This window comes from Dendropsophus ebraccatus, chromosome 3 (genome assembly GCF_027789765.1).
Source record: "Dendropsophus ebraccatus isolate aDenEbr1 chromosome 3, aDenEbr1.pat, whole genome shotgun sequence".
Lineage (NCBI taxonomy): Eukaryota > Metazoa > Chordata > Amphibia > Anura > Hylidae > Dendropsophus > Dendropsophus ebraccatus.
In genome coordinates this window covers 197,225,600-197,246,614 of record NC_091456.1, presented here as the reverse complement: position 1 = coordinate 197,246,614, position 21,015 = coordinate 197,225,600, and the positions used below count along the sequence as shown (strand labels likewise).

Genomic DNA, 21,015 nt, shown 5'->3' with positions numbered 1-21,015 from the left:
ACGTGGCCGCGTCATCAGCCGCTAAGCCGCGATTGGCTGAGCACAGTTATGATCAGCCAATCGCGGCTGAGCTTCGGATGACGCTGCAGAGGGTGGCCGGCACTCGGGAAGATCCGCCAAGCTCCCGAAGAAGACGTCACTGCTGACGATCGGAGACCGTGGACGACACGACATGCGGTGAGTATAATGCACCACACTTCCGGGTCTAGCGTGGGTGGGGGGAAACACGGGGAAGGGGGCCATTCACAGACATAACATACATTACAAAGTTGTATAACTTTGTAATGTGTGTTATTCTGTGAATAATTTTTTATCGCCGGACAACCCCTTTAAATTAATGTATAAGTAAAAAAAAAAAAGTGTTCATTAATAAAAAAAACAACTCCCCTAATAAAAGTCTGAATCACCCCCCTTTTCCCATTTTATAAATAAAAATAAATAAATAAATGAACATGTTTGGTATCGCCGCGTGCATAATCGCCCAAACTATTAATTTATAACATTCCTGATCTCACATGGTAAACGACGTAAACGCAAAGACCCGCCAAAGTGCAAAAATTGTGCATTTTTGGTCACATCAAATCCAGAAAAATTGTAATAATCAATAATCAAAAAGTCGCATATGCGCAATCAAGGTACCGATAGAAAATAAACATCATGGCGCAAAAAATGACACCTCACACAGCCCCATAGACCAAAGAATAAAAGCGTTATAAGCCTGGGAATAGAGCAATGTTAAGGAACTTTTTTTTCTGTAGACTGTTTTATTTTTTTTTTAAAAGCCATCAAACAATATAAAAGTTATGCAAGTTGCATATCGTTTTAATATGTGATATCAGGAATGCGATAAATTATTAGTTCAGTTATTTATTTTTATTTACGGTACGACTTGAGGAACATATATAACATGTCAGTTTTTTCATAGGACAAACAGCGTAAAAACGAAAAAACCCCAAAGAAAAGAAATTGCGTTGTTTTTTTTTTAATTTTCAACGCGCATGTCATTTTTTTCTGGTTTTGCAGCATATTTTATGCAAAAATAAGTCTGCCATCGCAAAGTACAATTAGTGATGCAAAAAATAAGGGCTCATGTGGGTTTCTAGGTGAAAAAATGCAAGTGCTATGGCCTTATACACAGGAGGAAAAAACGAAAACGCAAAAACAAAAATTGGCTCCGTCCTTAAGAGGTGAAAGGGGCACTCCGCTAAAAAACATTTCCCCACATGTCTCTTCCTTTCCCCAGCATATACATTACTCACATAGGGAGGCTTCATCTCTTCTGCTCTCAGCTGCTGCCCAGGAAGTTCTGTAGTTTCTTTTTTTTCTATTTCTGTGTCCCCTCTTATCTCTAGCTGCCACCATTTTGTGTCCCCTCTTATCTCTAGCTGCCGCCATTTTGTTCTCCCTCTTATCTCTAGCTGCCGCCATTTTGTGTCCCCTCTTATCTCTAGCTGCCGCCATTTTGTGTCCCCTCTTATCTCTAGCTGCCGCCATTTTGTGTCAGCCTGTCAGTGTGCTGTCATCTTGTGTCAGTCTGCCGGTGTGCAGCCATTTTGTGACACCCCTCTAGCTGTGGCCTTTTTGTGTCAGCCTGTCAGTGTGCAGCCATTGTGTGTCAGCCTGTCAGTGTCCCGCCATCTTGTGTCAGCCTGTCAGTGTTCGGCCATTCTGTGTCAGCCTGTCAGTGTTCGGCCATTTTGTGTCAGCCTGTCAGTGTGCAGCCATTGTGTGTCAGCCTGTCAGTGTTCGGCCATTTTGTGTCAGCCTGTCAGTGTGCAGCCATTGTGTGTCAGCCTGTCAGTGTGCGGCCATTTTGTGTCAGCCTGTCAGTGTGCAGCCATTGTGTGTCAGCCTGTCAGTGTGCGGCCATTTTGTGTCAGCCTGTCAGTGTGCGGCCATTTTGTGTCAGCCTGTCAGTGTGCAGTCACTGCTCTGGGCCAGGTCTCCTCTGTCCTGGCTTGTAAACCATCCACCTTCCTCATGGCTAATTTGCATCAGTTGTCCTGTCACTTCTGATTGGCCTGTTAGTCACATGGTGCTTGCTGACCAATAAGCAGGCAGTCTGGGATACTGATCACATGATTATGCTGAACCAATGGAATCTCTCCTATATGGATGTCAGTAATGGCCGTGCACCTTCCCAGCTACAATATACGGCTGTTTCCTCACACAGGCAGCTCCGCTACTCTCCTATATGGAATTACCTCACATCTGCCTATTACTGACTGATATATACACAGCTCTGCTACCTGGGAAAGCTGGGTGCCTGTATGTGTGACTGAGGGGCAGAAGTGTATATGTTATTCCTGCACAGAGGGGGAGGTATACAGAGATATACAGAGATAGCAGGAGAGACAGAGAAGGGGGAGGTATACAGAGATAGCAGGAGAGACAGAGAAGGGGGAGAGATATACAGAGATAGCAGGAGAGACAGAGAAGGGAGGAGATATACAGAGATAGCAGGAGAGACAGAGAAGGGGGAGATATACAGAGATAGCAGGAGAGACAGAGAAGGCGATATACAGAGATAGCAGGAGAGACAGAGAAGGGGGGAGATATACAGAGATAGCAGGAGAGACAGAGGAGGGGGAGATATACAGAGATAGCAGGAGAGAGACAGAGAGGGGGAGGTATACAGAGATATCAGGAGAGACAGAGAAGGGGGAGATATACAGAGATATCAGGAGAGACAGAGAAGGGAGGAGATATACAGAGATAGCAGGAGAGACAGAGAAGGGAGGAGATATACAGAGATAGCAGGAGAGACAGAGAAGGGAGGAGATATACAGAGATAGCAGGAGAGACAGAGAAGGGGGAGATATACAGAGATAGCAGGAGAGACAGAGAAGGGAGGAGATATACAGAGATAGCAGGAGAGACAGAGAAGGGGGAGATATACAGAGATAGCAGGAGAGACAGAGAAGGGGAAGATATACAGAGATAGCAGGAGAGACAGAGAAGGAGGAGATATACAGAGATAGCAGGAGAGACAGAGAAGGGGGAGATATACAGAGATAGCAGGAGAGACAGAGAAGGGGGAGATATACAGGAGATAGCAGGAGAGACAGAGAAGGGGGAAATATACAGAGATAGCAGGAGAGACAGAGAAGGGGGAGATATACAGAGATAGCAGGAGAAACAGAAAAGGGGGAGATATACAGAGATAGCAGGAAAAGGAGACAGAGAAGGGGAAGATATACAGAGATAGCAGGAGAGACAGAGAAGGGGGAGATATACAGAGATAGCACAAGAGACAGAGAAGGGGGAGATATACAGAGATAGCAGAAGAGACAGAGAAGGGGGAGATATACAGAGAGCAGGAGAGACAGAGAAGGGGAGATATACAGAGATAGCAGGAGAGACAGAGAAGGGGGAGATATACAGAGATAGCAGGAGAGACAGAAGGGGAAGATATACAGAGATAGCAGGAAAGAGAGAAGGGGAAGATATACAGAGATAGCAGGAGAGACAGAGAAGGGGGGAGATATACAGAGATAGCAGGAGAGACAGAGAAGGGGGGAGATATACAGAGATAGCAGGAGAGACAGAGAAGGGGGAGATATACAGAGATATCAGGAGAGAGACAGAGAGGGGGAGGTATACAGAGATATCAGGAGAGACAGAGAAGGGGGAGATATACAGAGATAGCAGGAGAGAGCGAAGGGGGAGATATACAGAGATAGCAGGAGAGACAGAAAGGGGGGGAAATATACAGAGATAGCAGGAGAGACAGAGAAGGGGGAGATATACAGAGATATCAGGAGAGACAGAGAAGGGGGGAGATATAGAGATAGCAGGAGAGACAGAGAAGGGGGAGATATACAGAGATAGCAGGAGAGACAGAGAAGGGGAGATATACAGAGAGAGAAGGGAGGAGATATACAGAGATAGCAGGAGAGACAGAGAAGTGGAGAGATATACAGAGATAGCAGGAGAGACAGAGAAGGGGGAGATATACAGAGATAGCGACTTCTTTCTAAGCTTGGTTTATCAGCACCTGGGAAAGTTGGGTGGTTGTTATCAAGAAGTCTATTATGATTTCCCTCTCTCTCTATTCTCTACATCTTCACTTTCACCTCACTCTGTCTCTCACTTCACCCTCCCACCTTCTCTGTCACGATGTTTAGATAAGCCTTAGACACAACACCAGCAATTTTTTTTTTTTAGGTTAGGAGATTAGGAGACAAATGAAGAGTGGCTGAGCAATAGGTATTCATTTTACATGGACTTCTACCACAGATGGCGAGGACCCGGCCTCCTCTTGGTCAGTCTGGCGAGGCCCCGGCATCCTCTTTGTCAGTCTGGCGAGGCCCCGCCCTCCTCTTGGTCAGTCTGGCGAGGCCCCGGCCTCCTCTTGGTCAGTCTGGCGAGGCCCCGGCCTCCTCTTGGTCAGTCTGGCAAGGCCCCGACATTATTTTGTGTGTTGGGTGAGGCTACAGTATCTAAATAGCATGGGGTGCATAGACATCTGTCAGAGATAGGTGTCCATGCTCATTGTAAGGCAAGCTACAATATGAAACATTTCTAAGGTTATTACTCTTCTCTATTGTCAGGTGACTGTACCCGGAGATCAGAGGGAAATCTGATATTTTCAGGTTATAAAGCAGAGAATCCTATCACACAGGATACATATGAAGAATATTCTGTTATCCCAGCCCCTCATGGCAGCTGTGAATCATCTGATCCTTTTAAACCTATCCTGCCTTCTGATCTCTCACATTTTGTTAGGCAAAATGAGGAAAAACAATTTTCATGTTCAGAATGTGGGAAATGTTTTACTCATAAATATTATCTTGTTAATCATCAAAGAACTCATACAGGAGAGAAGCCATTTTCATGTTCAGAATGTGGAAAATATTTTACTCAGAAACAACAACTCCTGCAACATCAGAGAACTCACACAGGGAAGAAGCCATTTTCATGTTCAGAATGTGGGAAATGTTTTGCTGTGAAATCATATCTCACAGACCATAAAAGAACTCACACTGGAGAGAAGCCATTTTCGTGTTCAGAATGTGGGAAATGTTTTACTCAAAAATCTTGTCTTGTTAAACATCAAAGAACTCATACAGGAGTGAAGCCATTTTCGTGTTCAAAATGTGGAAGATATTTTAGTGACAAATCAAATCTCTTAAAACATGAAAGATCTCACACAGGTGAGAAGCCATTTTTGTGTTCAGAATGTGGGAAATGTTTTGCTGTGAAATCACATCTCACAGACCATAAAAGAGCTCACACTGGAGAGAAGCCATTTTCGTGTTCAGAATGTGGGAAATGTTATGCTATGAAATCACATCTCACAAACCATAAAAGAATTCACACGGGAGAGAAGCCATTTTCATGTTCAGAATGTGGGAAATGTTTTGCTATCAAATCACATCTCAGAAACCATAAAAGAATTCACACGGGAGAGAAGCCATTTTCATGTTCAGAATGTGGAAAATGTTTTATTGTGAAATCACAGCTTGTTGAACATCAAAGAATTCACACAGGAGAGAAGCCGTTTTCATGTTCAGAATGTGGAAAATGTTTTACTCAAAAATCACATATCATTGTACATGAAAGAACTCACACAGGAGAGAAGCCATACTCATGTGATAAGTGTGGGAAATGTTTCAGGCAGAAATATAACCTTATGAAACATCTCAACAGTCACTCAGGGGAGAAGCCGAGTCAGATCTCTCAGTGATCAGTCAGACGTCTGTTCTCCAGAAAGCAGATAGAAGCCGGATACCACAGCTATGTATTCCCCATGTACAGAGGAGATGTGGCGGTAATACAGATATCATATACCGCAGCTCCAAACTTCTCACCAATTGGTAATAAAATGTTTCTTCTAAACCTCAGTCTCCTCTCCCTCCATCTCATGTGGATATATATATATATATATATATATATACGGTTATGATGATGTCACTGTGCTACTCGAGAACTTGAAACCTCCTCTGCGGGCACCACCAATGCAATCTAGCTGAATGCTAGCCACTAAACTCCCAAAAAAAATGATACAAAAAACACAGAAGTGAGTGTAGAAAAACAGGCTGCACCTCAATATATAATAAACAAGAATATGAATAAAGTTTATTTTACACAACCAAACAATACAGACATTTAAAAACACCTAAAACCATAAACTGAAACAAGCACAGAACCCAATAAGGCTCAATGTGCAACCTTACACCCCCCCCCCCCCCAAGCAAAGAAGATGGCATAACCAAGAGCTGTCTTATAAGAAAGATAAATAACCCACAAATACGTGGAACAAAAGATGTGTATATATGAACCTATAATATTGATGCAAACAATGTACTACTAAAAAGATAAATGCAGGCAATATGCCAGTCACACCCAAAAATGAATCAACAAAAAATAAGGTATTGGTATAAACAAATCAAATATCACAGAGCAGCTCAGGGGGGTGGCAGGAGCAGAGTCCCCACGCGTTCCGTCCTAAGACTTCATCAGGGGTTAATGGCCACCGGTACATGTGCACTTTTAATAGGCCTTACGCAGATTGTATCTCCCAACAGTCTCGCCTCACCCTCTCACCTCCATTCCCCAGACGCCGGCTCTATGACAGGTGTTGCTATAGTTGTCCCGAGTCCGCCGCGCGTACAGCACAAGTTGCCGGAACTGACGTGTAGGTCTCATGGTTATCAGGCTATCACATGGTCGGAAGTGACGTGTAAGTCACATGACCCACAAAAACATCACATGCACGATGCAAATGTGCACCAGCGAACACGTACGTGAATGTGCATGACACGAGTCACATGACCGCATGTCCCGCCCCAATACTAAACACATTCTGTCCAGACCAACACACTATGGTATCAAGCCAGTCACCCGGCGCACAGTCCAGTTTCGGTGACGGCACTTGAAAAAAATATATATAAGAAGTACTCATTGCTTAACCAATACATTGCGCATGCGCTAAAAGTTATGTATATAGAAACACAAAATAGGCTCCGGCGCAACAATAGTAATAATAATAAGATATAATAGTCATTCCGGCGCAACAATAATGGTAACGATTAAATGTAAATGCATACTCTTATAATAAAAAGTGATAAAATGTAAATATGTAACATATAGAGATCCACCTTTAAAAGGGCATAAAGGAGTATGTGTATACAAAAATATATATATCATGAGTGGAAAATTAGGAACCCTATCTATATATATATATACACACACATAAATTATTAAATTAATTTGTTGTGTTATTAATTTATATTAAATCCTAATCCATGCAAAAGACTACCTAATGTGCATATAAGTGTAAAAAAAAATTTCATTAATCCCATGTTTATAACTGTAAAAGCCATGTAACTAAACATAAAAGGAATAATATATTAAATATGATACTTAATAATAAATGTGCTACCAATATGACGCACCCCTAAATATAAGATGACAATATAACAAAATAATAATTTAATTTTTAAGAATAATTTATTAATTATAAAAGGTGAAAAAGTGAAAAATTATATGAAAAAGATTTGTTACTACAAAAACCTAACGTAAAAAGCGGCGTGAAGCAACCTGTGAACTAAGAATTAGGTCTCTAGCAAAACCAGATATAATAATCCGGAAAAAATATATATGTATTTTCTTCCTTTCATGTGTATATAAATATCTTATGTCAAAACAGGACGCAGGAGGGAGAGGGAGCATAATAGCTCCCATCTCCTGTTTGTACGGGCAACCAGTGCCCGGGGGCGAGAGGACGAGAGGGCGAGCGAGACTGTTGCTCCTTACGAAGAATAATATTATGATGAAACAAAAAATAGAGATAACCGAATCATGTACAATTGTGTAATCGAACCAAAGTATCGACAATTGTGCACGGGATACAGGCAACCTGTCAGGGCAACAAAACGGATGAATTATATTGATCATTAATTACAAGAACACAGACCATATATTATTACTAAACAAGGCTACTAAAGTGTAGTCCATTTGCATGGTCCGGCTCTCTCTTGGGAGTCCAGTAGGTCAGTTGTCTAGGCGGCTAAAAAGAATAAATCCATGGGTAGTCCAGCCCAGTAACACTTTCAGGCCCCAATATGGGCAATTGACTTGCAGGGTGGCATCCATTGCTGCCAATGGTGAAGTGAAAAGCAAAAGTTCCATGTCCATTGATAATAATGTAGCACCAGGGGTTTCAATTATATTACATTCCATGTATATTCCTTTCTCTAGAGTGGCTTGACGTCTAAATATTCAGGAGTATTGCGCTTGCATGATTTGATCGGGCCAGCCCCCAAGTATCCCTTGGCTTCATCGTAATTTTGCATGGTGGACGCACACGACAATTTATGCTGTAAACATGGTAAGGTGATGTTCTCCAAATGGGACCTATGAGCTAACAAATGAGCAATCAATCAAAAAATATATATTCCAAATATATAATGAAAAAAAAAGGAGGGGGGGGGGAGGGGAAAGGAAAAGGGAAGGGGGAAAAGGAAACAGGTTTGTATATATTATACGTAAAATACTTGAGTGAAAAATCAGGTATACGTGTGAAAAATAATAATAGATAATGTGAATAGTGTGGGAGGGTGATAAAAAACAATAGTGACCGCTTTGTGTGTTCAATAAAATGTGAGTACAGAACAGATGATATGAACAAGAATGACAAATGATAAAGTGACTAATGTTGGTGATTAGTGTATAAATGCGGTGATGATACCGTGATAAAAAAAACCCCACTGCAATAATTGTGAAACCAAACAAAAACAGCAAACAAGCCAAACAAAACTAAACTAAAGACCAAAATGAAAAAGGATGAAATCAATGATTATGATTAAACATCTGTGGATAATACATATATGTAAAATAAATAGAACCATAATAAGATATTTGTAGCTCCAATAAGTCCACACTGGAGACGTGTGCAACCACAATGCAAACTTACCCCATCCGAAGGCATCCAGGATTCCAGATCATATGCTTGATCCCATCAGGGGGAAGCCAGGACTACGGAGATGTCCTTTTTGTTCAGAGGACTGGGATCATCCATCTCATGTTTTGTAAAACCCTGTGAAAAGAAGATCCTCATTAAGCCCTTGTGGGACTTTGGATTGTAACTCATAAATCCACCGGGATTCCCGTTGGAGCAAACGGGGGGTTAAACTGCCACCCCTAATGTTGCCCCGTATCACCTCCAGTCCCACCAGGGTTGTACCCTCACACTTACCACCATGACATGCTTGATAGTGTGCTGCAACCGACGTGAGTGTCCTATCCAAGTTGAGGTCTCTTGAAGCCAGATTAATTGTTGATAAGTGTTTTTGGAATCTTTTCCTTAGTTCTTGGGAGGTTTGTCCTACATAGATCTTCCCACATGGACATATGATGCTATAAATGACATTCTTGGACCGACAATTTATGAAGTCGTGAATGGGATATGATGTACCAGTTCGGGGATTCACAAACAAAGTTGTTGTCCTCATGAAGCTACAGATGTAACAATTTCCACAGGGATGTGATCCTTTAAATTTTGTGTCTCTTCCCAAGGTCACAGTGGGGTGTGTAAAGTGACTAGATACCAGTTGGTCCCTTAGGTTGCGAGCCCGTCTTGCCACGATATTGGGTTTAGAGTCCAGGTGGTGCGTTAGTTTCTGATCCGTCAATAAGATGTCCCATCTGGATCTAAGGATCCTCGTTACGTCATCCCACTGATTATTGTAAGTGGTGATGATCCTTATTTTCTGTTCATCTTGTCTGGGTCATGTTTGTAATAGTTCAGTACGTGTTTTGTTACGGACCTGGTTGTAGCCTCTAGAGATAACACACTAAGAATAACCCCTGGCTTTAAATCGTTTTGTCAAATCAGATGCTGCTGATCGAAAATCCAACTCATCCGAGCAATTCTTTTAAGTCTTGAGAATTGTCCAACAGGTATGTTCCAAGTGTTGTTGTTTAGGTTATCCAGGAACCGTCGACACTGGTCCTCGGTACCTGACCAGAAAAACAAGACATCATCAATGAAACGATACCATCTGAGGACATGCTCCTGGAATTGGGCCAGGGGGTACACACTGGCCCCCTCCCACCACCCCAAAAAGAGGTTGGCGTAGGAGGGCGCACAGCGTGCCCCCATGGCCGTACCGGACACCTGGCGATAGAAAGTCCTGTCAAAGACAAAGTCAACAAATCTATCACAAAAGAGTTTGTCATCATGTCCATCTCATTTTCCTGACGTAATAAAGTCTCCACTGCATGTATGCCATCCCTGTGAGCAATGTTTGAATACAGGGACTCCACGTCACATGTGACCATAAGGACTTGACTGGTCAGAGGGAAATCCTCAAGCTCTTGTAATAGGTGGGAGGAGTCTCTTAAGTAAAAGGGCAATTTTAAAACCAAGGGTTGTAACACCAATTCCAAATAGATACAGGCCTTCTCACATAAACTGCCTATGCCCGCCACAATAGGGCGGCCAGGTGGAGTATTTACGTCCTTGTGGACTTTAGGCAAATGATAGAATGTGGCTACCACCGGGTTCTCAATCCACATGAAATCAAACTCTTTCTTAGTGATGATTCCATAATTCTTAGCTGAATTAAGCAAATGTAAAAACTTTTTCTTAAAAATGCAGGTGGGATCAGATTTTAAAGACACATAAAATTGTGTGTTGGATAACTGCCGTGCCGCCTCTTGAAGATACATTTCTACTGGCCAGATGACAATATTACCTCCCTTATCCGCCTCCTTGATTACAAAGGAGGTATTTTCTCTTAATGTTTTTATGGCCAATCTTTCCTCCCTCGTGATATTCTGATCCTTCCATTTTTTCAGGGGAAGTGTCCATAGATCATTACATACCAAATTAAAAAACATCTGGATAGGGGGAAAGAGATGTAGTGGTACAGTAGAGGAGGAAGGCTTCCGTAAAATGTTCTTGAAATTACCTGGAGTAGTAGATTCATTTTCTTGCAATAGGTCCAGGAGATCCAATAGTGTTTGACGGTCCTCGGCAGGTACATCCATATTAGTTGGTGATCGATCATAGAGCATCTTAAATGAGAGCTTCCTGCAAAACAAATAAACATCTTTGACCACTGTGAATTTGTCCAAGGTATTCATAGGTGAGAAGGTCAAACCCTTCTCCAATACTGACCTCTCTGTGTCAGTAAGTTGATAGGATGACAAATTTATAATACGGAGAGTATCAGTGTCCGTTATTGTTTGTTGTATGCCCTCCTCTTGTAACGGTTCGTTGGAGTTGGGGCTCGATATCTTGGCCCTCTTTTGCGAGGATTTGCGGTATCCCCTCCTCGTTTTTCTGATAAAAAAAACGTCACTTTGACTGGATTCTGAGGTTCTTGGGGTCATGTTATTGGTGTCATGAGTATTTCGTCCATTCCCCTGATGTTTCCATTTATAAGCCCTCTCTTTTTCAAAGTCCATTTTATCCCGGGCAAACTTATTCTTTTTGCCCGCCACTATCTCCTTCTCATACTTATCCAGAATATCTTTAAGGCGAGCCTGAAATGGTATTACCAAAGACTCCCTGTCAAAAGTATTAATCACAGCCTTTAGATTTCTAATTTTCAATTTAGTCTCATTAAGCAACTCCCTGTCGTGTTGCAACAACATGCCAATAATAATCTTGGAACATTGGAGTAAACCAGTTTCCCAGAGCTTGCGAAAATCTGGGGTGACCTCCCATGTCGGGAAAATCTGCACTCGAAGTCTCCTCGGGGCCATGGAACCTTTTTTTCTCATTATATATTTGGAATATATATTTTTTGATTGATTGCTCATTTGTTAGCTCATAGGTCCCATTTGGAGAACAACATCACCTTACCATGTTTACAGCATAAATTGTCGTGTGCGTCCACCATGCAAAATTACGATGAAGCCAAGGGATACTTGGGGGCTGGCCCGATCACATCATGCAAGCGCAATACTCCTGAATATTTAGACGTCAAGCCACTCTAGAGAAAGGAATATACATGGAATGTAATATAATTGAAACCCCTGGTGCTACATTATTATCAATGGACATGGAACTTTTGCTTTTCACTTCCCCATTGGCAGCAATGGATGCCACCCTGCAAGTCAATTGCCCATATTGGGGCCTGAAAGTGTTACTGGGCTGGACTACCCATGGATTTATTCTTTTTAGCCGCCTAGACAACTGACCTACTGGACTCCCAAGAGAGAGCCGGACCATGCAAATGGACTACACTTTAGTAGCCTTGTTTAGTAATAATATATGGTCTGTGTTCTTGTAATTAGAATAATGATCAATATAATTCATCCGTTTTGTTGCCCTGACAGGTTGCCTGTATCCCGTGCACAATTGTCGATACTTTGGTTCGATTACACAATTGTACATGATTCGGTTATCTCTATTTTTTGTTTCATCATAATATTATTCTTCGTAAGGAGCAACAGTCTCGCTCGCCCTCTCGCCCCCGGGCACTGGTTGCCCGTACAAACAGGAGATGGGAGCTATTATGCTCCCTCTCCCTCCTGCGTCCTGTTTTGACATAAGATATTTATATACACATGAAAGGAAGAAAATACATATATATTTTTGCTAGAGACCTAATTCTTAGTTCACAGGTTGCTTCACGCCGTTTTTACGTTAGGTTTTTGTAGTAACAAATCTTTTTCATATAATTTTTCACTTTTTCACCTTTATAATTAATAAATTATTCTTAAAAATTAAATTATTATTTTGTTATATTGTCATCTTATATTTAGGGGTGCGTCATATTGGTAGCACATTTATTATTAAGTATCATATTTAATATATTATATTCCTTTTATGTTTAGTTACATGGCTTTTACAGTTATAAACATGGGATTATTAATGAAAATGTTTTACACTTATATGCACATTAGGTAGTCTTTTGCATGGATTAGGATTTAATATAAATTAATAACACAACAAATTAATTTAATAATTTATATATATATATAATCTTTTTATTGTATATAGATAGGGTTCCTAATTTTCCACTCATGATATATATATTTTTGTATACACATACTCCTTTATGCCCTTTTAAAGGTGGATCTCTATATGTTACATATTTACATTTTATCACTTTTTATTATAAGAGTATGCATTTACATTTAATCGTTACCATTATTGTTGCGCCGGAATGACTATTACATCTTATTATTATTACTATTGTTGCGCCGGAGCCTATTTTGTGTTTATATATACATAACTTTTAGCGCATGCGCAATGTATTGGTTAAGCAATGAGTACTTCTTATATATATTTTTTTCAAGTGCCGTCACCGAAACTGGACTGTGCGCCGGGTGACTGGCTTGATACCATAGTGTGTTGGTCTGGACAGAATGTGTTTAGTATTGGGGCGGGACATGCGGTCATGTGACTCGTGTCATGCACATTCACGTACGTGTTCGCTGGTGCACATTTGCATCGTGTATGTGATGTTTTTGTGGATCATGTGACTTACACGTCACTTCCGACCATGTGATAGTCTGATAACCATGAGACCTACACGTCAGTTCCGGCAACTTGTGCTGTACGCGCGGCGGACTCGGGACAACTATAGCAACACCTGTCATAGAGCCGGCGTCTGGGGAATGGAGGTGAGAGGGTGAGGCGAGACTGTTGGGAGATACAATCTGCGTAAGGCCTATTAAAAGTGCACATGTACCGGTGGCCATTAACCCCTGATGAAGTCTTAGGACGGAACGCGTGGGGACTCTGCTCCTGCCACCCCCCTGAGCTGCTCTGTGATATTTGATTTGTTTATACCAGTACCTTATTTTTTGTTGATTCATTTTTGGGTGTGACTGGCATATTGCCTGCATTTATCTTTTTAGTAGTACAGTAAAACCTTGGTTTCCGAACACCTCGGAGTTCGAACAATTTGGTTTTCGAACTAAATTTCCCCCTGAAGTTTTGCTCGGTATCCGAACATTGCTCGGTATCCGAACAAAACCAGGGGGATAACTGTCAGCTGAACTGATGTTCAGCTGACAGTTAGAGGTGTTCGGAACACTGAGAGGCAGGAGCGGGCGGCTATTTAAACTTGCCGCCGTGCTCCTGCTCCAATCAGCTGCGGGGGACACCCTGTAAAGAAGTGGGGAATCCCATCATAATGATGGGATTCCCCACTTCTTTACAGGGTGTCCCCGGCAGCTGAGAGGAGCAGGAGCACGGCGGCAAGTTTAAATAGCCGCCCGCTCCTGCCTCTCACTGCGGGGACAGGCTGTAAAGAAGCCGGCTCCCAGCGCTGTCCTCCTGTCTCTCCCCACCAGCCCCTCCGCCGGCCCGGAGCGCTGTACACCCCTATAGACTGCGGCACGCCCGCAGCCCCGCTCACCAGCTTCTTGCTCCAGCTGCTCCCCGCCGCCTCTGCAGACTCTCTCTTACCCTGCAGAGGCGGCGGGGAGCAGCGAAGCAAGAAGCTGGTGTGCGGGGCTGCGGGCGCGCCGCAGTCTATAGGGGTGTACAGGCTGGGTAAGTTTATCGGAAGCGCCCCGGGACGGCGGGGGCTGGTGGGGAGAGACAGGAGGACAGCGCTGGGAGCCGGCTTCTTTACAGCCTGTCCCCGCAGTGAGAGGCAGGAGCGGGCGGCTATTTAAACTTGCCGCCGTGCTCCTGCTCCTCTCAGCTGCCGGGGACACCGTGTAAAGAAGTGGGGAATCCCATCATTATGATGGGATTCCCCACTTCTTTACAGGGTGTCCCCCGCAGCTGATTGGAGCAGGAGCACGGCGGCAAGTTTAAATAGCCGCCCGCTCCCGCCTCTCACTGTTGCGGGGGATGTGGAGTGTTTTTGCACTCTGTGGGCCGGGTGCTCTGCACCTGACCCACGGAGTGTAAAAACCAATTAATCACATTTACATTGTTCCCTATGGGAACTTACAGCTCGGTTTTCGAACTGCTCGGTTATGGAACAGCCTTCCAGAACCAATTATGTTAGAAAACCGAGGTACCACTGTACATTGTTTGCATCAATATTATAGGTTCATATATACACATCTTTTGTTCCACTTATTTGTGGGTTATTTATCTTTCTTATAAGACAGCTCTTGGTTATGCCATCTTCTTTGCTTGGGGGGGGGGGGGGGGGGTGTAAGGTTGCACATTGAGCCTTATTGGGTTCTGTGCTTGTTTCAGTTTATGGTTTTAGGTGTTTTTAAATGTCTGTATTGTTTGGTTGTGTAAAATAAACTTTATTCATATTCTTGTTTATTATATATTGAGGTGCAGCCTGTTTTTCTACACTCACTTCTGTGTTTTTTGTACTGTGCTACTCGAGAAGATAATATGGGAACAATCGGGGTATAATTATTAGTTGGGGGCACAGAAAGGGAATTAATATAACATGGGACAAAGACAGAGATTACACTCACCGACCACTTTATTAGGTACACCATGCTAGTAACGGGTTGGACCCCCTTTTGCCTTCAGAACTGCCCCAATTCTTGGTGGCATAGATACAACAAGATGCTGGAAGCTTCCTCAGAGATTTTGGTCCATATTGACATGATGACATCACACAGTTGCCGCAGATTTGTCGGCTGCACATCCATGATGCGAATCTCCCGTTCCACCACATCCCAAAGATGCTCTATTGGATTGAGATCTGGTGACTGTGGAGGCCATTGGAGTACAGTGACCTCATTGTCATGTTCAAGAAACCAGTCTGAGATGATTCTAGCTTTATGACATGGCGCATTATCCTGCTGAAAGTCGCCATCAGATGTTGGGTCCATTGTGATCATAAAGGGATGGACATGGTCAGCAACAATACTCAGGTAGGCTGTGGCGTTGCAACGATGCTCAATTGGTACCAAGGGGCGCAAAGAGTGCCAAGAAAATATTCCCCACACCATGACACCACCACCACCAGCCTGAACCGTTGATACAAGGCAGGATGGATCCATGCTTTCATGTTGTTGACGCCAAATTCTGACCCTACCATCCGTATGTCGCAGCAGAAATCGAGACTCATCAGACCAGGCAACGTTTTTCCAATCTTCTACTGTCCAATTTCGATGAGCTTGTGCAAATTGTAGCCTCAGTTTCCTGTTCTTAGCTGAGCGGAGTGGCACCCGGTGTGGTCTTCTGCTGCTGTAGCCCATCTGCCTCAAAGTTCGAGGTACTGTGCGTTCAGAGATGCTCTTCTGCCTACCTTGGTTGTAACGGTTGGCTATTTGAGTCACTGTTGCCTTTCTATCAGCTGGAACCAGTCTGCCCATTCTCCTCTGACCTCTGGCATCAACAAGGCATTTCCGCCCACAGAACTGCCGCTCACTGGATGTTTTTTCTTTTTCGGACCATTCTCTGTAAACCCTAGAGATGGTTGTGCGTGAAAATCCCAGTAGATCAGCAGTTTCTGAAATACTCAGACCAGCCCTTCTGGCACCAACAACCATGCCACGTTCAAAGGCCTCAAATCACCTTTCTTCCCCATACTGATGCTCGGTTTGAACTGCAGGAGATTGTCTTGACCATGTCTACATGCCTAAATGCACTGAGTTTCTGCCATGTGATTGGCTGATTAGAAATTAAGTGGTAACGTGCAGTTGGACAGGTGTACCTAACAAAGTGGCCGGTGAGTGTATATTAAAGTGCGGGGGCCAAACAGGTGGGTAATTACACATAGGACGCAAATAAGATTTAGCTACAGTTCGGGCAGTATCGTAAAGTAAGGGGTAAAGAAGTGCTGGAAAACTGTGGAGCCCAAGATGTTCATCTAGTTCTGCAGAGACGAGTAGTGGCTGGAAGAGGTCTCCGTGGCGGTCCGGGAGGAGAAAAAAAGGCAAAGTGACTCTGATATGAGGCAATGTCACTGGATGTAACTGCACTGTAATCACCCCCATACAGTGGAAGTATTGGTCTGTGTGCAGTGGATTGCCTACATGGAGGGGGGGCTATTTTACAGGGAGGTTTACCCATGGGGGAGATTGATTACATGGAGAGTATTACCTATGGGGTATTGCCTACCAGGGTGGGTGGTTATCTACAAGGGGATTCCTTGCATAGGGGAGGGTGCGATTGCATATAATTAGAATGCCTATAGCCTACTGTAAAGAGAGGCGATTGCCTACAGGTGGGGTTACGTAAAAGGGAGGGGATTTACCACATGAGGATTACCTTAGGCCTCTTTCACACGTTCAGTGTATTATTCTCATCCATACATTGTGTCCACTATCAGGCCCCAAATCCACTTAAAAGTCAGTATGAAGTACATCCACATTACGTATTTTTTTGCAAATTCCCATAAGATGTACAGAGCTTGTTAACAAAGTTTAACTGGTTAAAAAATGCTCAACCCTTAAAAACAGCGGATCCCATAGACTTCCATTGAAGAATCTGTAGAAAAACCTGGGTCCGTACTTTATGGAGGCACAAAGTAAAGTGGGGCCTAACCACTACATGGTGAAACACTGAGACCTAACTACTATATGGGGGCACAGAGCAGCGTGACTACTATTTGGAGGCACATAATAATCCCAACTGCTTATATGGGGGGCACAGAGGGGGTTTGTCTACTGTATGGAGGAACAGAGTGGTTCTAACTGCCTATCTGAGGGCACTCTATTACTGTGTGAAGCAATTCACTTGGGCAGTTTGTAAAGAGATGAGGATGATGCTGGAGTTAGGAGACTTACATTTTATCTGGAATCTTCTGCGGAGATGAGTAATGGTCGAAAAAGTTTTCATGATGGCCGCTTCAGATGAAGAAGAAAATAAAAAGAAACAACTTCAATGAGCAAAAATGTCACTTGCAATTTATGCAGGGAACATGCCCCCTGTGAGTCACTGGATTTAACTGCACTATAGTCACTTATAAAGTCTGCAGAACCTGTGTACAGCTGGATCTACCTCTGAATAAATACTGCCTAGGGAGAACACTGGTCTTAACATAGTAGATTTTATTCAGTAACAGTATAGTGGTATTATCCAGTCACTGTATGGTGGTGACGGTATTGTGTTTCCTCTCTATACTGATATTATTGGTAATGTTTGTGTTTATATAGTGGATATTATTCAGTGTGTGGCGGTATAGTTACTTGTATACTGATATTATTGGTAATTTACATTTATATAGTGGATATTATTCAGTGACAGTACAGTGATATTATCCAGTCAGTGTGTGGCGGTATAGTTACTTCTATACTGGTATTATTGGTAATTTATATAGTAGATATTATTCAGTGACAGTACAGTGATATTATCCAGTCAGTGTGTGGCGGTATAGTAACTTCTATACTGGTATTATTGATAATATCGGTCTCTGTATACTGGTTTTGCTCAGTAACATTATGGCGGTAATATTTATGGCGGCGTTATTTGCTTCTTGTATACTGGTGTTTTTGATAACTATGTCGGCTTGTTATGACCGTGTCTGATAAGGCGTCAGTGCCGTCCTCTTTTTCTCTGTTCTTTGCTTCAGTTGTCCGTTCCATGTTTTTCACGTCCCTGCGCTCCCTGCACCTTTGCTGTTGCATTGGCATGAAATCCGCCAAAATGTAGTATGTGTGAACATGGCCTTATACTTTTTTTTTTTTTTTTTCAATATATTAAATTTTTTCAACTAGAAACAAGAAAATGCCAAGTAGGCGCGGGACACAAATCACATAACACAGCGTGATAACAATACAACAAACGGCAAATATGGGTTACTCTGCAAAGAGACAACAAGTAACAAGAAGGGGGGGGGCATCACAGAACTCCCATGTACATCTATGGTATAATAAGGGAGCGGGCTAACACCCGAAACATGGAACCGGGGGGGGGGGGGGAGAAGGGGAGGAGAGGAGAGCAGGAGGGAGAAAAGAGGTGGTGGGGGGGGGGGGGGGAATGGGAACTGAGAAAACCGTACTTCACTCCTTTAACCCCTTAAGGACTGGGCCAATTGTCAATTTAGTTTTTTCCTCCTCGCCTTCTAAGACCCAAAACTCTCTTATCTTCCCACCTACACGGCCATGTGAGGTCTTGTTTTTTTCAGGAACAGGTGTCCTTTGTAATGGCATCTTTCAATCTTCCATAAAATGAATGACGGGACCCCCAAAATACCATTTATGGGGTAAGTTTGGGTCAAAAACTGTGATTCTGCAAATTTTGGGGTGCTTTACGGTAAAACTGACATGTTTTCTTTATTCTATAGCTCAGTCTGAACACTATGATATGCAGGTTTTATAGGTTTTCTAATGTTTTACTATTTTTATTTGCAAATAAGTATATTTAAAATGGCCGTATTGTGACTCTTTTTTTTTTCACTTACAGTTTCGTATGGGGCGTCATTTTTTGTGCCATGATCCCAAGTTTATATTAGTAACATTTTATTCTGGATTAGACGTATTGATAGCTTTTTATTAATCTTTTTATACATAAAATCAAAAAACAATCTCTGCCTATTTTTTACCGCTTTTTGTTCACGCCGTTCACCATGCAGGAATAATATTGTTTTATTTTAATAGATCGGACGATTGCGCACGCTACTGTATATTATATGTTAATTAACTTTATTATTTTTAGGTGTTTTATGTATAAATTTCACTTTTATTGGGGTAGGGGGCGTTTATTAAAACTTTTGTTTGTTTTTTTTACATTTTTTTTTTAATTGGATAGCATAGCAGGGATCAGTGTTATCAGCGCCCTTCTGACTTCTGATAGAGTCTGCCACAGGCCACAGGCCGACTCTATCAGAAGACTGAAGACCTGACTGCACGGAGGAAGGTAAGAGACTCCCGGCAGTCAGGGCATGCGATCGGGACCCCCGCAGACACGCCGCAAGGGACCCGATCCGTAAGTGACTGGAGATGCTCCAGTCACTTACACTTAAATGCTGCAACATTTAAGGGGTTAATGTTGGGTGGCTACATGATCGCGATATTGAGGGTGAGGGCCTGGCTGCAGATAGCCCGATACCTTGGCGGGGCGTACATTTACGCCCGTTTGCGCCCATGTAGCTGAGCTGTATATGTGTGTAATGTACATATAGCTGAGCTGTATGTGTGTAATGTACATGTAGCTGAGCTGTATATGTGTAATGTACATGTAGCTGATCTGTATATATGTGTAATGTACATGTAGCTGAGCTGTATATATGTGTAATGTACATGTAGCTGAGCTGTATATGTGTGTAATGTACATGTAGCTGAGCTGTATATGTGTGTAATGTACATGTAGCTGAGCTGTATATATGTGTAATGTACATGTAGCTGAGCTGTATGTGTGTAATGTACATGTAGCTGAGCTGTATATGTGTAATGTACATGTAGCTGAGCTGTATATGTGTGTAATGTACATGTAGCTGAGCTGTATGTGTGTAATGTACATTACACATATACAGCTCAGCTACATGTACATTACACACATATACAGCTCAGCTACATGTACATTACACATATATACAGCTCAGCTACATGTACATTACACACATACAGCTCAGCTATATGTACATTACACATATATACAGCTCAGCTACATGTACATTACACACATACAGCTCAGCTACATGTACATTACACACATATACAGCTCAGCTACATGTACATTACACATATATACAGCTCAGCTACATGTACATTACACATATATACAGCTCAGCTACATGTACATTACACACATATACAGCTCAGCTACATGTACATTACACATATACAGCTCAGCTACATGTACATTACACACATATACGGCTCAGCTACATGTACATTACACACATACAGCTCAGCTACATGTACATTACACACATACAGCTCAGCTACATGTACATTACACACATACAGCTCAGCTACATGTACATTACACATATATACAGCTCAGCTACATGTACATTACACACATATACAGCTCAGCTACATGTACATTACACACATACAGCTCAGCTACATGTACATTACACATATACAGCTCAGCTACATGTACATTACACACATACAGCTCAGCTACATGTACATTACACACATACAGCTCAGCTACATGTACATTACACATATACAGCTCAGCTACATGTACATTACACACACATACAGCTCAGCTACATGTACATT

At 42.5% G+C, this 21,015-nt stretch overlaps 2 protein-coding genes across 3 annotated transcripts in view; one reads left to right on the top strand and one right to left on the bottom strand.

Moving 5' to 3' along the window:
• LOC138786680 (uncharacterized) overlaps positions 1 to 5,759 on the top strand; it is a 76,188-nt gene extending 70,429 nt beyond the window's left edge. Inside the window, exon 27 of the mRNA XM_069963660.1 lies at positions 4,554 to 5,759. Coding sequence (XP_069819761.1) covers positions 4,554 to 5,689 — 1,136 coding nt within the window. The 3' untranslated portion in view covers positions 5,690 to 5,759. The remainder of the gene's footprint in view (positions 1 to 4,553) is intronic.
• LOC138786721 (zinc finger protein ZFP2-like) overlaps positions 1 to 21,015 on the bottom strand; it is a 380,133-nt gene that overhangs the window by 190,872 nt on the left and 168,246 nt on the right. The gene's annotated exons all lie outside the window — the stretch shown is intronic.